Genomic DNA, 17,843 nt, shown 5'->3' with positions numbered 1-17,843 from the left:
CAATCTGGAGGAAGCTAAGGGAGGGAAGGGTGAAAAGTGCAACAGCAGAAAGAGAAGTGTACATCATTTTGGAATATTCTTAAAGCAATTCAGTATTGAAGAGGGCAGTACAACATCACAGAATCACAGATTGGGTCAGGGTGGGAAGGACCACTGTGTAGGTCATTTGGTCCAACCTCTCTGCTTAAGTAGGGTCATCCTACGGAATACGGCACAGGATTGCCTCCAGATAGTTCTTGAATATGTCCAGTGAGGAAGACTCCACAAGATCTCTGGGCAACCTGTTCCAGTGCTCGGTCACCTGCACAGTAAAGAAGTTCTTTCTCATGTTCAGGTGGAACTTCCTGTGCCTCAGTTTTTGCCCGTGGCCTCTTGTCTCATTGCTTGGCACCTCCAAGAAGAGCCTGATGGTTAAGTCAGATGCACTGGATTGAAATCCATATTCAACTGCAGGAGCCATTTTAGCTCTGATTTTTCACTTTGTTCTATGTGATGCTCTTGGTTATTGTTGTGCTTTCTCAGACTTTGCCAGTATTAGGGAGGTGTGGTACAGATGTGTTTTCATGGTTGATTCTGATTAATTTAGAGCTATTGATTCTATGGTGGAGGGCAGCAGGGAAGAAAAACAAGGATGGATGTGACTACTACAAAAGACAGTATTGGTTTGACAGGAAAAAAGAGAATACTGTGGGACATTGAATATATTCCCAGAGATTAGGAGAGGTGAGAATCACCAAACATTAAGGTTCATAAAGGTTCTCTTCTTGTCATGTTGAGTATCTCTTATGGTATGAGGAATTTGAGCAGGTGAGTGCTGTACAATTGCCTGTGCTCATGAGAGATATTAATATTATTATATTAATTTATCCCAAAAGCTTTGGGCCCTTTGCCTGCCAGCTGGGCAGTAAATGGTATCTTCGTAGTCCTTTTCAGTCAAAATATGTATTAGCAAAAAACTGCTTCTGGTAATCTGAATTTGGTTGCAGGGAGTTACTTGCCTGACTAGTGTTGGTGGAAGTAGAGAGGCAGTGATGGGGAGCGTAGGATGAGCTGAGAGCAGAAAGCTCTTTCACTAGCTCAGAAAGCTCCAAGGAGGGGCATCTTTGCAAATTCCAGCTGGAAGTGAATGGTCTCAGAGCGTCCATGCCACTCTCAGCTGTCAGGTATTTTGGCCTGGACTGCTTTGTTCTGGTGACAGCATTCACCTCTGCCTAGAAGATAGGACAGAAGCTGTTGGTACTTTTTGGTAATTTCTGTGATGTGCTTTTTCTCTGACCTAAATTTTTCATTCAGTTTGAGTTGAGTGTGTCACAACACTACAGAGGGCTTTGATCTGCAGGACACCTTGCTTTACCTCTCAAACCTTACATGGCTTGACTAATCCACTTCAAAAATGTCCTGTGGAAGTTAATCTGGTGTTAAAAAGACTGAGGATGTGTGCTCTGGGACAGCTGCTTGGCCTTTTGTTCTTAACTGAAAGAATTACAAAACTTCTTCAGAACCATCAAGATCAGAGTGTTGGTTAAACACAAGATAGAAACATTTTTTTTCAGGCAGACTTACTTGTCATTGGCAAGACTGCAAGAGCATATGAGAGATGGCTCCAGGAAGCAAAAAAATCAAAGCTATGGTGTATCATAGTAGTACTTTCCTGGCATCATTCATCAGCGCATGTCAAAAAGCTTTTGGAGCTGGAGCTGTCCAGTGACAAAAGAGAAGTTCCTGGTTTGTGTCCATGAACCAGAGGTCGCCAAATTGAATGTATGATTCAAGGTCAATCCTGCATAGAGAAAAAAGAGATAGATAAAATGCAGATACCTGACATCCTGAGTTCCAAATTCCCCTACTTAATTGTTATTTGATTTCTTTATAGGCTTCCTTTAGCTCTACAGTTGTGATATGTTTAATTGTGTGTGCTAACTCAGTGAGTTGAAAGATATTGGTTAATCAGTGCAGTCTGTGAAGGACATGAACTCGCTTGGACAGTGTAAATCAAGCCTTTCAGGGAGTAGGTTTGCTGATAAAGCTGTACTGTGAGGATGCCATGTGGTGGGTGGAGAGAGAAGGGTATACCTTGTACACAGGTAATACAGTTAATGTTCCATTTTGCAGCTCACTTTTTTTTTCACCATTTTTTAATGGAGGCAGTTTGTACTCTTGTCCTTGTTGAAGTGTAAGTTGGCATTTTTGTTGAATTTTACAGACATTGCCAAAAACTGTATTTTGATCTGTCAGTGCTGTAACAAGACAAGTTTCTGATATGCTTCTCATGCAAATGCTAATTGCAAGGCCAAATCTTGCATTCTGCATCATGCACAGTTGATAAGACCTCTCCATGTGTTGCCATGTGTGTGATTTAAACATAGTGGCCACGTGTAAGTATAAGATGTCTGGCTTCAGGCCCTTTGAAGGCTGGTGATTTTTTTCATGACAAAGAATTGAGAAATAAGGAGATTTTCTTAGGGTGAATTTATTGGGAAGAGGTTAGGGAAAAAAACCTTTTTTTTTTCTTCCTGTGAAAAGTGTACAACTGAAGCAGCACTATGTATCTTTTTTTAATCTGCACTTCTTTGCTTGCACTATTTTTTTTTTTATTTCCTGGAAATGCTTTAGAAGCTCTTTGCAAACTTACCATCAGCCAGACTGACTGAATAAAAAACACGTCTGAGTAAGAAAGGCAAGATCATCTAAAATTTGTGAGAACTGTTGCAGAACTTTCACTTCTCTCCCCACCCCCTTGCCCCCCTCATATATTAATAGCTTAAGTAAATAAGCAGAAGACATTTGCCTTTGTTAATAGGGAAGGTCTGCTTATACCTGCAGGACAGAAGATATAAATAGGTTTAAATGAAAACCTGCCCAAGGCACACAAATTTCAAGTGTTGCTTTGACACACTACTTGCATAGCAAGTGTGTAGACAAATGGCTCTTCAGAAGGGGTAGGTTTTTATCTCCATGCATCAGTCACTTGGTTAGCTGCTTTTGGCTGAAATGAAGTTGGAGAAGGAAGTCCTTCTGTTTCTCTGTTGAATTATTAATTCAAAGCCGCATCTATTCTGAAGATATTAGAAGGTCTACACAGATTTTGTTTATTCCTTCTCTATTGCACATACTCTTGTGCTTTCTGATTTGACAGTATTAATACGAGTGTGATATTAACACTAACTTTTACATGTGGAAACAAACTTCTGTGAGATTTTAAAAGTGGATTTATGAAAACCATAATTAGTCATTACTTCATGTGTCTGCCGATGTGCCTGAAGTCAAAGGATACCATTGCATAGGGGTATCATTTTGAAATCTGTAAATACTTGTTGGGTTGTGGACATGGAGAATTTTGTGATACTGGAACATGCTCCAGCCTTTGAATGTTACAGGCATTGTGCCTGACTGAAATGGAGGCTGCATGGCATCTTGAGTATTTTAAAATCTTTATTTTTTCCTAGATTGTTGGAAATTCTTAGCGTTTGTATGATTGTATGACAGAACACTCCAGTTATAACCATTTGGTGCTCTTGGAAAGCAAATGTTGAAGAAAATTTATCTCTGATGAATGTTATTAAATGTTGATGGTGCATTAGCTTTAGAGTTTCTTCATTAGCCTTGCATCACTGCAGGTTTTGGAGCTCCTGGAGTCTTCTGAGTATGGCAGGCTTGTGCTGCCATTGTCATTTAAGAAATAACTGCTCAGCTGGTGTTGTTTTGAAAATATTCTTTGCATTATAGATGTATTAACCTGTGATCACTTAGATGATTATGTAAAGCTGCCCTTTATCTTTTTTAAAATGGTTCTAAAATTGATCTTTTTCAGAGCGCTTTTATTAGGCCTGGCTTGCAATCACAATCTGAAGGAGGTGTCTTTAGACCTCAGTAGCTGCGAGGTAAGGAATATTTACCAGGATGTGTTCAAAATATGCAATGATGAGGTTTTAGAGTTCTGTGAAATCCACTGGGCAAGATATTCTTCCTCTGTAGTCAAAAGTTGTGGGAAAGGTGAAAAGCAGAGGACTAGAGAAGCAGTTATGATAAAAGTTAGGATGTGTGTTACAGCATCCTAAATAAATGAGCACAGAGGTTCAGTGCAGCTGTACTACACACTGAGCCAGCCTGTTGGATGCTTGGCAGCTTCTGCTCTCTGGTGGTGTGATTAGCAGTAGGATTTTCCAAGGTGCCCAAATTTGAATGGCTCTAAGGAAGCTGCGTGCCCTGAAGGCATGTCTGTGGTTCAATTCCTTCAGAATTCCTTCAGAACGGAAGGCAACCTTCCTCTTCTGCAGGTTTGCTTTTTAACCTTGGGAGAAATTATATTTTCCTAATCAATTAATCAATTCAAGCCAATAAGGAACTTTGGTAAAAGTTATTAACATAAGAAGCACTGTAAAAGGTGGCCTCAAGGATAAGTAACAATTGTGGCAACTGGTTTGCCTTATTTTGTTTCCTCTTGCTTCCCTGTGCTTTGCTGTGCACTCTGTTTCCCAGGATTGCCCATACTCTTGCAGGGTGATTCCTTCGTGGTTAAAACAGCATTTGAAAAGAGCAGACACAACCCTGGGAAGCCACTTGAGGCAAAGTCATTTTGTTGGGAACTGTGTGGTAGACTCTTGCCAAACCAACATGAACCAGTTTAGGCTCAGGCTTTCTCTGACTTCCCCTTTTTTAAGCTGCACAGAAAGCCTCCTATTTGTTAGATATTTCCAAGGCCATCTGAGTATTAACTGTTCTAGAAGTGCCTGCAAATACAGTGGTTTCACTTTAAGTAGAAAATACGCAATATTGATAACCATGTTGATGTGCAGTAATCCTTGCCTTTAGGTTTGTGGTCAATTGCTTTTGAAATGTGCACAGATTTCCTTATGAAGAAAATCTAAATGATTGTGAATGCATATCATAGTTTCTGATATTTTAGACATTTTGGAAAATGTTATTACTTTGAAGAGCACTACGTGTAAATTCCAAATAGAAGAGCTTTCATGTCCAGTACATATGCTTCTGACTTCTGAGTAGAGGGATCAGATGGATAATAATTTATCTTTCAGAGGAAGGAAGGAAAAGGGAGGAGTAATTAACGTAATAAAAATCAAGTCTGATGATCATAGCCTTAAATAAATAAATCAATAAAACACAAATGTAAGTAATGAGAGTATAAATTAGCATGTAAATCAAGAAGGGCTGACAGGAGATAAAATATTACCCTTTCATGAAATAACACCCAGGATGGGGTGTGAAAGAGCTCTTCAAGGAGCAATGAGATTTATTGGACACCAAAGCACTTGTGGTCATGGCTGACACTTGTGACAGAAAGAAAGGAATCCTGCCCAACTCAGTATTTCATTCCTGTAGCTGGTCCCTCCAAATTGACAGCACTTCCTTAGATCCTTCCCATAACATTTTTTTTTCCCATCACTGAGCTTTATCCATTCTCATGTACTTTGGAAAGAAGTGATGCTTCCACCAGCAGGGAAGTTGATGTGCTGGCAGCTGGGAGTGCTTTCAATGAGCCCAGCACCTCAGGATCCTGCTCCACCTCTCCCTGACCCTCTGGGATCTGGGCAGGGTAATCTACACCTGGAAAGAGAGTGGTGGGAAGCTTGGAGCTGGTCACCACTACTCCCAGTTCCTGCAAGCACACACTCCTAGGGGGCTATAAAGCTGATGCTTCAGCTTTGCCCTCTTCTTTCCTGCATCAGGCAAGCTGTACTCAAGTATGGAAGGATAAATCTCTGTTCCTTCCCTCTTCCACCATTTTTCATTTGCTCCCATAATTTTCTGGTATATTATCTCCAAGCTTAATCATTTTCTATTGCTTGTTTGGTTGTTTTTTTAAATTATTTTTGACTATGAAAATTACATTTTTATTTCTACCTGCTCAGCACTGATGTATTTCACTCTTTTCCCTTCTGCTTCCCTTAGCTTGGTCACTGTGTAAGTACCCTCCATGCTTTACCTTAATTGTTAAATCAGTAAGCAGCTTTGTTTGCCCTTCTATTAGTACCTCATAGCTTTGAACACACTTGGCATTTTTAATTGTAGAAGGATTCTTCTTTGTTTTCTGATAAGAGCTTTTCTTTGTAGTTTCAGAAGTATGTCATATAGAAGGTATTGCAGAGGGTCTTTTGTTAGGATCACAGTCCACATTGACAAGCAGCACTTCAATTCATCTCTGATTTTATAAATATATATATATATATGTATATTTATGTGCATAATATTTTAACACACTTGCAGCAAATTGTGATACTAAAAGTGGAGTTTTTGTCATCACTTTCTGATAAAATAGATATCGCCATTTGTGCTCATGAAATGTTTATATATTTAAAATTTTGAATGTAGAGTTATCTGGTACAAGATTGAAAGCTACTCCTGAAAAATTGTCCACTTCAGCCCTCAAAGTATATATAGCCAAAGCATTTGGATTCTATTGTGAGTATAATTTTAGCGTATAGAACTTTACCCTACCAACAACCAATCCAGTTCCGTATATGATCTTCCATAGATTCTGCAGTAGTAGATGTGACACTCTGTGTGAAATGTTTGTCTTGTGGTGGGCCACACTGAGAGAGCAGCACAAAGCAAAACTGAATGATTTTGGCTTTCATACAGCAAATGCTATAAATGCTCTTACTAAAATAAAGTTGAGTTAAATTTGCAGCACTTCTGGCCCGAATACAGCCTGTAATATGACTACTTATTGAGAGGATGAGGTGAAGGATAGGCAGGCTTTGATTTATGGAGAGGGGAAAAGGTGCCTTATGTTCTGTACTTCTCACACTCCGAATGCGATTTATGATGTAGGTGTTGTCTTTGACCACCATTCTCCAAATTCTCAGGTCAAGTTATCCAGCTGCTTATTAACCCATCACATATCTCAAACATTCAAAAAGGTGCCATATCAAGTCTTTATTGAAAAATGCTTCTAGAAGGCATTTGTGGCTTTTTAATTATAGTATGCTTAAAAGCTGATGGTCTACAGAAATACCAGCAGGTAGATTCAGGGTATTTACCCAAGTAAGTGAACTAAGTAAAATATTCCACAGTTTTTGTGCACAGGAGGTGAAAAATCTTTGAAGGGGTTTAAAAAAGCTTTCCATTCTTTTTGAAGCAAATAACGTGAAGGTAGAAAATGTAAAAATAAAATTTCCATAGAATTTTTTCCCATTTTAGCAAAAATCTTTTACAGGGAGATGTTTATAAAATGAAATGCACCTTATATAAAAGTGCATAGCTGCAAAAAAAAAAGAAAATGCTTTTGCTCCTTTGGATAAAAAAGGTTGTGTTAATTCAGTAGCATTAGTAAGTAAGTGTGTAAGGTTTCAATACTTTAATTCTTAATGTTGATGCATTTTGTTAGAACATTTCATTGTTTTTTCATTAAATCCTGACATTTCTTTTATAGTCATGTAATATTTCAGATTAATAATATCATAATTGATACTTAGCAGCCAGGCATTTTTGTTATTGTTGCAATTTTTTTCTTTTATTGCTACTTCTTGAGAATTACTATATTACTGTTTTCTCTTGTTTATTGTCTTTTATAGCTGTTTTACAATTGGATTATTTTAATTTTATTTTCAGTGACAGGGAGGCATAATTTAATTGAGGGTTTTTTTTGTATGCCCCCCACTTATCTGTTGAGCATATTAGCATTGGGCTAAGAGCTGGAAGAAGATGCTCACTGTAAGGCCTGACTGTAGCGGAGTTCAATGGTGCCAGGGTTGCAATCTGATAGGCTGGTCTAAGTTTGATTTTTTGGATCACCAGACACTGGAGATGTTCATGTAGAGAATGCTCACCCCATTCTTCAGGCACTGCCCAGCCAAGTGCTAAAGGATTTGCTGTGTTTAACCATTTAAGTATTTTCCTGATTTAAAGGCTGAGAGGTAGTTTCAAGAGAAAGGAAAAAGAGTCCCTTTCCTCATTTGTATGCAAATACTGAGAGTAAGGATGAGGACAGTAGGAATGTGTGCACAGGCTGTCATTTTGATGTCTATAACTTCTTCTGTTGCTGTTGTTTTTGCCGCTGCTAGTGCCTTCTGTATTCACAAAGCTCCTTCCACTGTCTTCTGTGTGATCTTGAAACCATAACATAGTTTGCAAAAATGGATGATGTTTTGTCTCTAGTTAAGATCTGGAGGTGCACAAGTCTTGGAAGGATGCATAGCAGAAATACACAATATCACCAGCCTAGATATTTCAGACAATGGTAAGTACACAGAACAAGAACGGAGGGTTGTGCAAGTCAAGAAATGCTATTTGTTTCAGCTCTCAGTGTAACCAAGGGTAGTTGCTCTTGCTTTGTGTATGGAAATGTCTCAGACCAAGACCTCTTATTAAGAAACATTGGAAGACAAAGTACACCCTCAAAAGTTTGTTGTTTGAGATCAGTGTAACACAGCACAATAAAATAATGGCACCAAGCTCGTATTAGATCCATAAATTGGGGTCAAGTACAAGAAGGTAAGAAGCTGAATGAGAATTGGAAGAGTAGTGAAAGAACAAAGGGAAAGGTCTGGTACAAAATGAAGCTGAGGGGGAAAATTTGGAGCAAAGAGCCAAGAGCTTCAGGCAAGAAAAGGCCTGCTTGAGTCTTTGGAAAAGTCTTTGAATATTTCTGCTTTGGAGTCTCTGTGCTTCCTAGCACTGGTATTCCTGGAAATATGAGCTGGCTTCTCATCTTGCAGATTCAAGGTGTAGATCTATGAACTGGAAGAATTCACCTGCTGTGCTTTCCCCTCTATCAGCAAATGCAGAAGTATTTCAGAAACAGCTTCCCAGTACAGTGGAATGACCAAGAAGGGTGGGATGGGCAAGTGGAAAGCTGTGAGAACCCAGTTAGGCAAAAATATTTATTTTTATAAATAGATATTTGAAATCTAAATTATGCTGTGAATATGAATTCTAAATCATTGTAATCTGGCTAGTGGACTCCTCAAATACATAACTAGCTTGGGAATACTAAAGTTAATTTTATTTTACTCAGGAGTAGAAAAAAAAATTGCCTTGTTTTTCAGGTAATTTTATTTGTAGTGTGTTATGTTAGCCTTTTTTGCAGGCTTTTGAAGGCTTTGAAATATTGTTGGTACACAGCTCTACTAAGACTGCATAGTGATTAGCATTGTTTCAGAATTCTCCAAGGAACTTCAAACTCCGCCTGGCAGTGCAAGGAACTACCCTTGGGTGGTTGGACTGTGGATAAGGGACTGAATTATTTTCTGTGTTTCTGAGAGGTGCCTTTAATAGCTGATTAGCATGGAGATTTAAAGGGTTTATTTTACAGAAAGCATTTATTCTCATAGAAAAGCAGAGGCACTAATGAGAAAAAGATTTAAAGATAGAAGAATGGAAATTTTTCCACACATTTTGGAAATTAGTACGCTGATATAATTACTTGAATATGGCATCAGTAATTAGACCTGGTCTGGGTCTTTTGGGAAATTGTGTTTTAATTCCTAATCTAATCTGATTCTTTACAGGCCTAGAATCTGACCTCTCAACCCTTGTAGTGTGGCTTAGTAAAAACCGATCGATAAGACACTTGGCATTAGGCAAAAACTTTAACAACATGAAATCCAAGTAAGGATTTTCTTTCTTCTAAATAACAAGAGAATGGATGAGGAGAAACTGCTGATCTCATTATCTTCCTAACTTTTCTTCCCTCAGAAATCTCACTCCAGTACTTGATAATTTAGTTCAGATGATTCAAGACGAGGATTCAGTGAGTATCTTTCTGCCTACTATCATCATGTGTATTTGTACCCTCACAGTCTATTTCTGATAATTTTCTTCACTGTGTTAATTTGCTGCTTAAGATTTGATCACAACCCTGCACAGATACATCCAGCATTTTGGATTTGTTTGGTTTTTTTTCAGATTGTAATTTGGATTAACTTGTAGGATGTAGGTGAACATCTTCTGAGGATAGTCTTAGGATCTGTGGCTGTTGAAAAATAATCATTTTAAATAGTTGGATGTGTATAACCTAGTTATTTAGGTCTAAATTATACAGCCCTTTAGGCACAAATTTTCAGAACTTTTGTGTCCTGATAAGAGATTACAATGGTATTGTTCTCAATAACAATGTTGTTTTTTTTTGATTTGTGGAACACATTATTTTCTGATAGCTGTTCTTGTGTATTAACTTTTTTTTTTCCCTTAGCAAAATGCAAGGTTACTGCAGTGATCTCTTTGAACTCCTTCCTTCTTCAAAAGATGCAAATAAACCATTCACTGTGCTCTTTTTTACCTTTCTTACTCATGGGAGCAATTTCATAAAACTTTTTCAGGGTACCTTGCTGGGATGGTTGACCACTTCCTTAATTTCGACACTCTTTTGTTTTTCTGAAAGACTTTTGTGGTTGGATTTGTGTTCTTGCCAGTTCTTGGCATCCTAATTTTTGTTAGAAGGGGATCTTAAGATGCTCTGTTACTCTTATGCTTGTCAATCTTTATTTATCTACTCTTAGTCCTTTCTTTCTCCTTAATTTCCTGTGCAAGTACCAAACAAGGTTTCCTCATTCTCCAGAGACAGCCGACTGTAGACTCAGGTTGTCTGTACACCTGCTACTTCCTCTTGTCTTTAATGTCTCACCTCCAAGTTCATGCTTTCCATATTGACTGCTTGGCTGTCTTCTCCTCCCATCTGTGTCTGTATCCTGGCACTTTTAACTAGGATTTCCAATGTCTCTTTCCTTGGAAGGTCATTAGACTCATATTCTGTGTTTCTTTTTTCTTAGTTCTCAATTGTATTTGAAGTGATTTAATAAACTAGTCCTATATGCGGTTTCTGTCCTCTTAAATGCGATTAGTGGTACTGGTGTTTCTTGATTCTGTGCCTTCCTCCACATTTTATTCTTTAAAGCATGGAAGGTCAGCATGATGTGGTAAAGTTCTTCATACAGATGCCAAAACTGATTCTAATTGAAGTAACACCTGTAATGAAAGCACCTTAATGCAAATCCTTGTTTGCACAAGTTAGATGTAGGGTTGTGCTAAGTAATGGATTGGTGGAACTCTGTGTTGCTTCTTGTACCGAGCTGGCCTTTTTGTTTTGTGCTGTGTTTTGTTTTGTGCTGTGCCTCCTTCTACTCTGCCTCTAAAGGGAATGCTGCAGGACTGCCTTTCCCTTCTTTCCTTTTCCTTTTGATCTTGTACTGAGCGGTTTCATTTCATCAGATACCACCTGCAGCTTCTGTGTGGGCATTTGTCTCTGTCCTGCCCTGTTTCTCATGCTTATCCTTTCACAGCTGTCCTAAAGAACTGAATCACAAGCAAATGTAATTTAGTATGTTTTCTATTTCCATTATTCCTTTGTTCTGTTGCAAGATGAACATTTCTTCCCACTCAGACCATACCCTTGTCACTAAAACACCTCATCAACGCACTCTGTGTCCTTTCAGTGCCCAAATCTTCTCAAACATGCTGTTGGGGTTTTTTCCCTATTTTATGACTCCTTTCTTTACTGTCTTTTCTTAAGAACAAAAATTTCAACTTTCACTGTATTACTTCTACTTAAAGTGTTACAACTTTCTGTTTATCTTTCCTGGCTTCTGTTTTTGAAACTTCCAGGTTGTAGGAAAGAGTAGCGGCTAAATTTTGTGTGTATCATTCTTGCAGTTCTCTCTCCTTTGCATCATTAGCTTCCACTTCTCGCATTCTTTTTCTTTTCTCAACATTATTTGTTGTTCCACTTTCTGCCTTTTACACTCTTCACTGGTCAGATGTGGTCCTGTAATTCTTACCTGCCACGTTTTCCTGACCTAACCTACACAATGTATTGTCATCCTGTTTTCAAACAGTGTTATAAGGAAATAATTCACCAAAAAGTTGTTTTATTTAGCTACTTAGAATAACTGTCTCTCCTTCATGTCACTTCATTAACATGTGGGATATGATCCTTTTGGGGTTACCCTGCCTCTTCTTTCCCCATGATCTTTTTTCTTGCTAATCCTCTTCAGTGAAGGAATCTTGGGGTTTTTTTTTTCTGTCTCATCAAGCACTAAAACCAGCGTGAACCATCTCCTAGCAGCAAAAGAGTTGAGAGCAAACATTAGCACTGTGGGAAAAAATGTGTTGCAGAAAGCTGCCTAGGATTGTCCTCACTGCATCTTGATGCTAGGAAATTATTTTAAGTCTCTAGATATTTCAATTTGAATCTTAAATGGGGTGGTCCTCATTGTAACAATAGTATGCATTTACTGCCACAGGACATGAAAAATTTAAGATGCAGTTGTAGAGACCAGGGTGTGATGTTGCCCAGAGCACACTGCATGATTTAGGGACTGCACATTGTCTGCATGGAAAGCTGAAGCAAGTGGCTTTAATCTAAAATAATAATCCCAAAATGCTTCTTCATGTGTTTATGCACACTTTAAATAACTCTGTTGCTGTGTTAATGTGAGTCATGAGTTTAAAATGATTTAAACAATCAGTGGCTTGGTTCTATGACTGTTAAAATAGAGTGATATCCAAATGTAATTCTGCATCATTTAGAAGCAGTAGTAGTAACCTTCATAGCAGAACTTCACAGGTGTTTTATATAAGCAAGAATGTAATATTTAGTTTCATTTTTTGGGTTCTTTTCATGTCTTTTCTATATAAATAGGTGCTATACTGTGCAGACTATTATAATGTATTCTTAATGTGCCATTCCTTTTCTTGTTGCAAAAATGGATGTTACAGTGCAGGTATGCAGTGCTCAGAGTGGTAATCACTCCTGCATAGGTGCAGTGAATTTCTAGTTATGATTATCTTTAGTTGTTAGTTCAGTGCTTGGTGCAGAATTGGCTTTTTGAGGGTTTTTGCAGCATTTTTGTTCTTAGGAAAAACAAATTTAGCTTGATTTAATTCTTAGGGTTTTTTCCAGGAGAAGTATGACTGAATCAATGAATAAAATCATACTATTTCTAATTGTATATTTGTTCCTTGAGAATTCCTCTTCCTTAAATAGATTGTGTTAAGGCATCTTCTCTGTATTGGCAAAGTACCTGTTTTCTGTAGCAGGGACACTGAAAGTGCTCCTTAGACTTCTGTTTTCTCAATATCTAGCTAAAACTATTAAGTTGTTGAAAGAAGTAAGTATTTGTAGAGTATTGCCCATATTTGTGGGGGATTTGGTTTTGATTCCTTTTTTTTGTTTGTTGTTGTTTCATTTGGGATTTTTAATGTAATGATCAGATAATTTAATGAATGATGCATAACTGTCAATCCTTACACAACACAATACAGAAGTGTTTTCAGTCATACACTGTTTTGTCAGAGTGTTGGAATGCAAGAAGCTTCCTGGGAGGACATTTGAGATTTAGAAAAATTATGTGGGAGGGATCATGTGCAGCTCAGTTACTCCAATGCCCATTTCTAAAGTGACACATGAAAAACAGAAACAATCTCACATTCACAAGTTTATTGCTGATTTCTCCTAGTGCTGCATGGTGCCGCTTTACTGTGAATCTGTCAGCAAAAGGGCTTCTCAGGGCTTCTGTCAAGAGCTCCTGAGTGCCATTCTAAATGTGATGTTAACATTTTAATGTTAATATTGCTTTTAAATTCTTAATACTTCTTTACATTCTTCTTCATGTCGTGCAATAAAATTTGAAAACAGACAGATTAAGGGTATTAGCGTAGTAATTTAATACCTTCCATTTAAAATAAAACCAGCATGCGGCTTGTGTTATTATTAGACTTTATAATTATCAACCTGCTGTGCCTCCAAATTTTTGTGCTTTTCCTCATTAGTAAATGCATTTCTTGCATTGTTGCAAGTTTTATGGTTATCACTGTAATCCAGTGGTGTCTGGAGGGTCAGATCCCATTGTATAGCAGGAATGATGCAAGGACCTTGGACCCTGGAAGGTGTGTACAGTTTGGTAGGTTTATTTTCATTAATCTAAAGTTCAGGATCTAACCTAAGTGCTGTGGCTCCTTGCTATGATATGTTGATTTTCCTGTGCTGGCTATTTGAGGATTTTAGGCTCCAAAATTTCATCCTCCAACATGTGCCTAAGTGGGTGTAGAATGATGATACACTCCTCTGTATGGACTCGCACTTGAGCAAGGGAAATGCTTTGTGGAGTCCTCATTCATCACCAAAGACAAATTGCACTTTTAGGAGCTGTAAAATCTATGCAAGTTATGGGGATAGATTAACTGTGGTTCTTGAGCTCCTGCTGTCGACTGTTGGGGACATTGAGAGTGGAGGAAATAGGGGCATTTTTAGAAAAGGTTTTTTTGAGGCTTGGAGTGTGACTTGCTGGCGCCAAATAGGGTAGTTTCAGCTTAATATGCTTCATAAAAAAATTAAGTTACTGAACGATATTGTAGTTTTGGATTGCAAAGCATCATTGTTAATAATATTTATTGGCTTACTCATTGTAATAGATACTCAATACTGCTTTGAATTTCAGACCTGCTACAGTTTTATCTTTTCTCCAAAAATCCATGCCCTTTGTTTTGAAAGAACAGATATGCAAAATCATTCCTAACGTTGGAGTAACAATAATAAAACATTTTAAGGAAACTGTTTATGTTTTAACAATGCCTTCGACTGTAATTTGCCCTTGGGTAAATCTCAGCCTGAGGGAGAGAAGGGGAGTGGTAGATACTTTTATTTCTCACTGAGTATGCGAATGCTGGTTAAGCAAAACTCACTGGACACCAGAAGAAATCTTGTGAAGCTGGTTGTTGTTATCTTGCCTTTTTTGAGGTTTACACTGTATTCTGTATTTAGTAGAACTCAGGAAGTTGGAGGCACTGCCACTTGTAAATAATTTTTTCACAGGGTGTTGCAACTTAATCTGCTTGTTTGCATGTGTTTGACACCTGTGCTGTTAGTTATTGACTCCCAATTTATCATGGTTTGTAGGATCTGCAGCTAACACAGAAATAACTCTTTGATGTTTACTGCTGTCCCCAAGAGTTTGGGAAACTTGTAACTTCTTTTAGTTGGTGTTTGAGGAATGAGTGCATTATCAGCTTCTGTTATCAATGCATTTTCTATGATCCACAGCCTCTACAGTCACTGTCCCTCGCAGATTCCAAGCTGAAGACTGAGGTCACCATCATTATTAATGCCTTGGGCAGCAATACTTCTCTCACAAAAGTGGATATTAGTGGAAATGCCATGGGAGATATGGGAGCAAAGATGCTGGCAAAAGCCCTACAGATAAACACCAAACTCAGGTAAGGGAAATGTATTTGCAGTAAACAGTAGAAGGGCTTAATAATACTGAAGTTGTTGGCTTATTCTCAATCTAGTCTCAATCTATTTCTCTTCAGAACTTTTCTATGTACAACCACTTAAGAGTGTCTTTATTTGGAAGGATTCTCATCCTTCTTTTTCTTAAGAGAAAGGAAAATAACAACAGAAAAACAAGAGAAGCAAGTTGTCCCATCAAAAATATTTCATTAACTGAAACTGGGGAAAATTTTCTGCATTTAAACAGAAAGGCCTCTTGTTGGAATCAAAATGACAGAATTACAGGAAAAAATTACATTGTTACCTAGTTCGTTTTTAATTAAATCCTATGTTCTTCTCAAAGCTGGGCCAACTTAAAGCTATGTGAGGCTGCTGAGGGACTTGTCCAGCCAGGTTTTGAAGATCTCTAAGTACCAAGATTCCACAGTGTCCCTGAGAACTCAATTCTAGCGCTTAGCTACTCTCTTGTGTTCTGCTCTCTCTTTCTTACTGGAGGCTTTCCCAGCAGAGAAAATTCTGATACTTGGGTAGGAAACGGAAGTGAATTATTCTTTGTCTTCTGAAGTGTCAGTTTGTAGAGCTAAGAGCATGTGGAATTCAGAATGGGGAGCAGCATGGACCATCCATCCTTCCTTTCTCCCCCTCCTACTGTGTTGATGGACCTTGGCATATCTTCTTTGCAACTTCATCTGCCCAACAACTTCACTGCTTTTTAGCATGTCTGGCACTGGTGGTTTGAGAGTATCACTTTTTTCCTATCCAGCATGTGTTTCACAAATAGTAAAACCTTCAATCAGCATAAATCTGGATGGGGACCGCTAAATGTGTCACCCTCATCAGGAAAGATAATCCTTCCTCCTCCTCGTCAGATTGTGCAGATGAACCTTCCTCAGTGTCAGTGTAAAAAGATCACTTTTTACTTGCTCTCCAAGTATTTGCTCCCTGGAGGATAAGAAATTCCCCCAAACAGTCTTGACTATTTTGTTCAAGAGGCAGGGATCCTCTGGCCTTTGTGTTGCTATGCCCAAATATTATTGGGCACAGCATAATGAGTATGAAAAAATGTCAAGAAAGCACTGGAGAGATGGCTTAGGTTTATTGAATGCATTAACCTGAAATGACCACAATATCTGAGGAAATAAAGTCTTGATATGTTTCAGGGTGGCAGACTGAAATGTTTCACAGTATGCTGAATGTCACAGTTGACATAATGTCACCACAGTCTGTGGTGCGAGTACAGGCTGAATAATGCAATGGTAACTGGTTCTGCCAAAATATTATAAAATGACACCCAGGTAGAAATATAAACACACCTTCCAGTGGCAAAAATATTCAAGATTTGACCCTTAGCATATCTGATGTTTGCAGAGTGAGTGTAGACTCTCTCTTCCTCTCTTTCTTACTTTTCATGTAAAAAACAGAGGGATAATTTTGCAACAGCAGAAGGATGTCAATACTTGTGAAAGCATGCCATCTATTTTTTTTTTCTCTTTTAAACACCAGAAATCTTTGTGCCTTTTTTTTTTTTAAGAACAGCTACAACTGGTGCTCTAGCAGAAGCAAGATTTATCTGCTTGTCTGTCTCTTCTGCCTACTAATGAGATCTTTGAACATGTGTTTGCAAATTGCCAAGCAGTCTGCTTGAGTGGTCTGAATTGGGGGAGGAGGGGAAGGCTTGATCACTCTTATCATTACTGTGTATTCAAAAGAGCTCCCATTTATGCACCTTACCTAATGGTTTATTTTGGCAGCTACTTGTGTTGCATGGGGAATCATGTGAGCAGTGTGATGAGCTTAGTGCAGGGCTGAATGTGTAATAGCCTGCAAATTTTGATCTCTGATCAGCATGAATTTTAAAAATACATGTAGCCTGTGTGGAACAGAGATTGACCAGTTACTGCAATTTTCTGTTTTTTTCAGTATGGCCTTGCAAACCAGACATTTGAACTTTGGTTTTGATGCTGTTCCTCAAAAAAGCAGAAATTTATGTCCAAATCTTTCTATCAATTGTGTTTTAGAAAAGTAAGGTACTTAGGTTAGTGATAGAAAATACAGCAGAGTCCCCTTTAAAGTATGGGAAACTGGATTTTGGGTGTTTGTCCATAATTTCTGTCATTTCAAGGATTTACTGTCTATGTAGAGGCAAGTTTTTAAAGTGCTGCCTTCTGCAGTTTTGAATATTCAGCAGTGTGTTATTTCAATATACAAAGCCTCTTTATGGATTTATTTGTTGGCTCTTATTTAACTTGTATTTTTCTTTCCTCTTCCCACTGCCTCTCAGAACTGTAATATGGGACAAGAATAACATCACTGCACAGGGCTTCCAGGACATAGCTGTGGCACTGGAAAAGTAAGTCTCAAGTAATTGAATGTCTGATGAAGAGGCCGAAGATCCTGAATGATCTGAGCAGCTGCAGTTCTCACCGCAGTCAATATGATCTTGAAGATGCTGAGTGCTCTCAATTTTAAGTGTGAAGATGTTTAATCTAAAGGAAAATTCATGACTTCACATCCTTCAAAAGGATGGGAAGAGGCTCTGTGGCTCTTTCATCTATACTCTGCTATCAGCATTAAGGTCCTTGAGTTTTACTCTTAGTGTTAAAATTCTGAATTTGGTAATATTTTCCCTTTGCTTCATTCTCTTGTGTTGATAGTG

The 17,843-nt window shown here is 38.2% G+C and overlaps 1 protein-coding gene across 6 annotated transcripts in view; it reads left to right on the top strand.

The window, feature by feature from the left end:
* CARMIL1 (capping protein regulator and myosin 1 linker 1) overlaps window positions 1–17,843 on the top strand; it is a 190,269-nt gene that overhangs the window by 113,683 nt on the left and 58,743 nt on the right. For 3 of the 6 annotated variants that reach the window (XM_038129661.1, XM_038129663.1, XM_038129659.1), the window contains exons 17-23: window positions 3,812–3,881; window positions 5,911–5,922; window positions 8,119–8,200; window positions 9,471–9,570; window positions 9,658–9,712; window positions 14,999–15,171; window positions 17,469–17,537. In XM_038129661.1, the coding sequence (XP_037985589.1) occupies window positions 3,812–3,881; window positions 5,911–5,922; window positions 8,119–8,200; window positions 9,471–9,570; window positions 9,658–9,712; window positions 14,999–15,171; window positions 17,469–17,537 (561 nt within the window). The remainder of the gene's footprint in view (window positions 1–3,811; window positions 3,882–5,910; window positions 5,923–8,118; window positions 8,201–9,470; window positions 9,571–9,657; window positions 9,713–14,998; window positions 15,172–17,468; window positions 17,538–17,843) is intronic. The other 3 variants (XM_038129660.1, XM_038129664.1, XM_038129662.1) reach the window with 1 other exon arrangement.

The sequence above is a fragment of the Motacilla alba genome, chromosome 2 (genome assembly GCF_015832195.1).
Source record: "Motacilla alba alba isolate MOTALB_02 chromosome 2, Motacilla_alba_V1.0_pri, whole genome shotgun sequence".
Lineage (NCBI taxonomy): Eukaryota > Metazoa > Chordata > Aves > Passeriformes > Motacillidae > Motacilla > Motacilla alba.
The sequence above is the reverse complement of the archived record's forward strand: the minus strand, read 5'-3'. Positions and strand labels throughout refer to the sequence as shown.